The sequence below is a fragment of the Morone saxatilis genome, unplaced genomic scaffold (genome assembly GCF_004916995.1).
Source record: "Morone saxatilis isolate NCDOM2014 unplaced genomic scaffold, NCSU_SB_2.0 Contig18, whole genome shotgun sequence".
Taxonomy (NCBI): Eukaryota; Metazoa; Chordata; class Actinopteri; family Moronidae; genus Morone; species Morone saxatilis.
This window is the reverse complement of record NW_023339740.1, coordinates 19,797,825-19,800,269: the sequence shown is the minus strand read 5'-3', so window position 1 is coordinate 19,800,269 and position 2,445 is coordinate 19,797,825. Positions and strand designations below refer to the sequence as shown.

General features: G+C 41.9%; 1 protein-coding gene across 5 annotated transcripts in view; it reads right to left on the bottom strand.

The window, feature by feature from the left end:
* Positions 1-2,445, bottom strand: part of LOC118328522 (guanine nucleotide-binding protein G(s) subunit alpha) — a 25,251-nt gene that overhangs the window by 4,137 nt on the left and 18,669 nt on the right. For all 5 annotated transcript variants that reach the window (XM_035662280.1, XM_035662284.1, XM_035662281.1 and 2 more), the window contains 3 exons: positions 1,939-1,993; positions 1,454-1,527; positions 1,128-1,186 (listed from right to left, as the gene is read on the bottom strand). In XM_035662280.1, the coding sequence (XP_035518173.1) occupies positions 1,128-1,186; positions 1,454-1,527; positions 1,939-1,993 (188 nt within the window). The remainder of the gene's footprint in view (positions 1-1,127; positions 1,187-1,453; positions 1,528-1,938; positions 1,994-2,445) is intronic.

Genomic DNA, 2,445 nt, shown 5'->3' with positions numbered 1-2,445 from the left:
AATGCGAGAATACCAGTAGTTGTTCAACGGTACTGTCAGTTTGCTCGCCGTCATGGACTGAGTTTCACAATTCCCCGTAACGACCGTGATGAACATCCTGCATTAGTTTCATTGACATGACAGTTTTGGTAGATTTTTTAATCATCTTTGGTTGTGTCTGACTTCCGGTGTCCTGGTGGTTCCTATATGACCTGCTGCTGGTGTGTTAAAGATTGGCCGGGCGATACTCAAACAATCCGCCCACATACTTCTTGTAGATGACTTAATGTGGAAAATAACTTTTATACGAGCGCAACACCCAGCCGCACCTGCAGCCCCGCCACAGGGTGACGGGTTAGACTATACCCATCCATCTATGCTTCTTTCTAGAGCAGGCACTGCACACAACAGCCACCAAAATAAAGCTTTGTCTTTCACAGAACTTGATGACTCTTTGTACACAAAAAATAGATTAGAATACTGAGACTTTTCTAATTAAGCTTTGCTTATACAATATGATAACTTAACACAGAGTACATGATAAAAGAAAAACACTTCACCTGAACGGGAGATGACAAGCATGCCGATAATCTAAAAAACGCGAGGAAAGTGTGAAGTGAGACTTCCCCCAAAATATCAGCACCCACAGTAACAGTGTTAAGGCCACACCAGCAGCGGACATAATTCTGTGGGGGGGGGGGCGGGGGTCAACAGGGCAGACCATGTCCCCTGCACTTTTTACAAGAAAAGGGCTTGTTTCCTGAGTCCCGCTGGCACGTTTTAACGCGTCCAAACTGGACCAAACACAAATTGGTACCTTACGGCCAACGGAAGGCCCGGGTTTAACCCGAGAAGCGGAAGGACGAGATCTAGCGACCGCCCACTCCCCGTTATTAATAGTCCCCAATTGTACACCGGAATTTTGGTCTGCAGTTCACCCAGAAGTTCCGCATACCGCACGCAGCATCAACGGACAGAGCATCTCGAGCAAGCCGACACTAGATGCGACGATCATAACACATCCAAGAGATTGATTTAAAGAATCCCCGCCTAAACCACCACCACTTCCATCCCGTCATGGCGGCGACAATAATCCAGCAGTTCATCCCCACTACACAATAAATCAGTCCAAGCTACAAACTACATACCGTTAAAACACTGGATCCATTTTCGACGTTCATCCCTCTGACCTCCAACATCGAACATACTGTGAGACAGAGGAAGTTAAAAGTTCAATTTTCATTGTGAAAGCAGAGTAAAGACTTTAAATACTGAAACAGTTAAAAGGATTGTGGATCAAAACAGTATGAATAAAAAACAGATGACATTTGTCAACCAGGGAATTCAAGTTTCTTATTTACTCTTTGAATGTTTTGCTAGCAGAGAATGTGGTTCTTCTTTAAAGTCTGAGGATTAATGTTCTGTATTGTGGAAATGTGAGGGGAAAATTCTGCTTTTTTTTGTGGTAACTCACTGGAAATTGACTTTGTCTATTTGAAATCTTGTCTCGAAGATCCCGGATGTCAGTACTCTGCATCTCAACAGGTCCTGAAAAATACAAAAGGAACAGGAGGATGTTAGAAAGTTAAAGAAAATATGTAGAAAGGGAAAAGCATACAGACACAGAAGATATATGTAAGGGTCATGACAGTGTGACTGTGAGCCAGCATGTAAAACACCAGGACCCTGATACTGAAGCAACTAAATGAAATTCAGCCATCACTAATTTTAATATTTACACATTTGTGCTATTTGTGGTGCAATGTGTGTATTAAAAAAGTCTATGTTTGGTATTTTTACTTTATAGATTAATTAAATCAATTATACACATTTCTAACGTTTCATATTCTGTCAGTCAACTTAACAATTAATTGACTAATTGTTTTAGCGCTACAGATGACAGACGCAGGCAGAGTGCTTATATATAAGACAATACCAAGTGTTTGTGTGTAATCTCACCTGATCAGTGGGTGTGTAGTCATTCTGCCTGACCACCTCAATCCTGTCTAAGAAGCTGCAGAAAGGACAGAAACATACAGTTGGTTAGATCTTAATAACATAATATAATGACAATATAATACCACAATATTATATATTCATAATAACACAGTAAAAACATGTCAACATTTCCACTTTCCAATTTCAGTAATCATCAAAATAAATGCAACTTAGCAATGTATTAACCAGCTGTGAATCCAATCACGCAGACCATTTCTCAAATCCAACCACTAACTAATCACACACACACACACACAGCGGTACATCCCAGTGCATTAGTGGGAGCAGGAGAAAGATGGAGGACATTGTTCCCTGAACGGCCACCAGGGGGCGTGTGTTTTAATTCATACTGAGATCAGAGGCAGCCAGTCTGAGTCACCAGCAGCCGTTTGCTCTGTCAGGCCAGAGAAGGCTCGTCAATGGAGCTGCTGTAGTAGTACTTGCACAAGAGGAGAGGTGTGTGTGTGT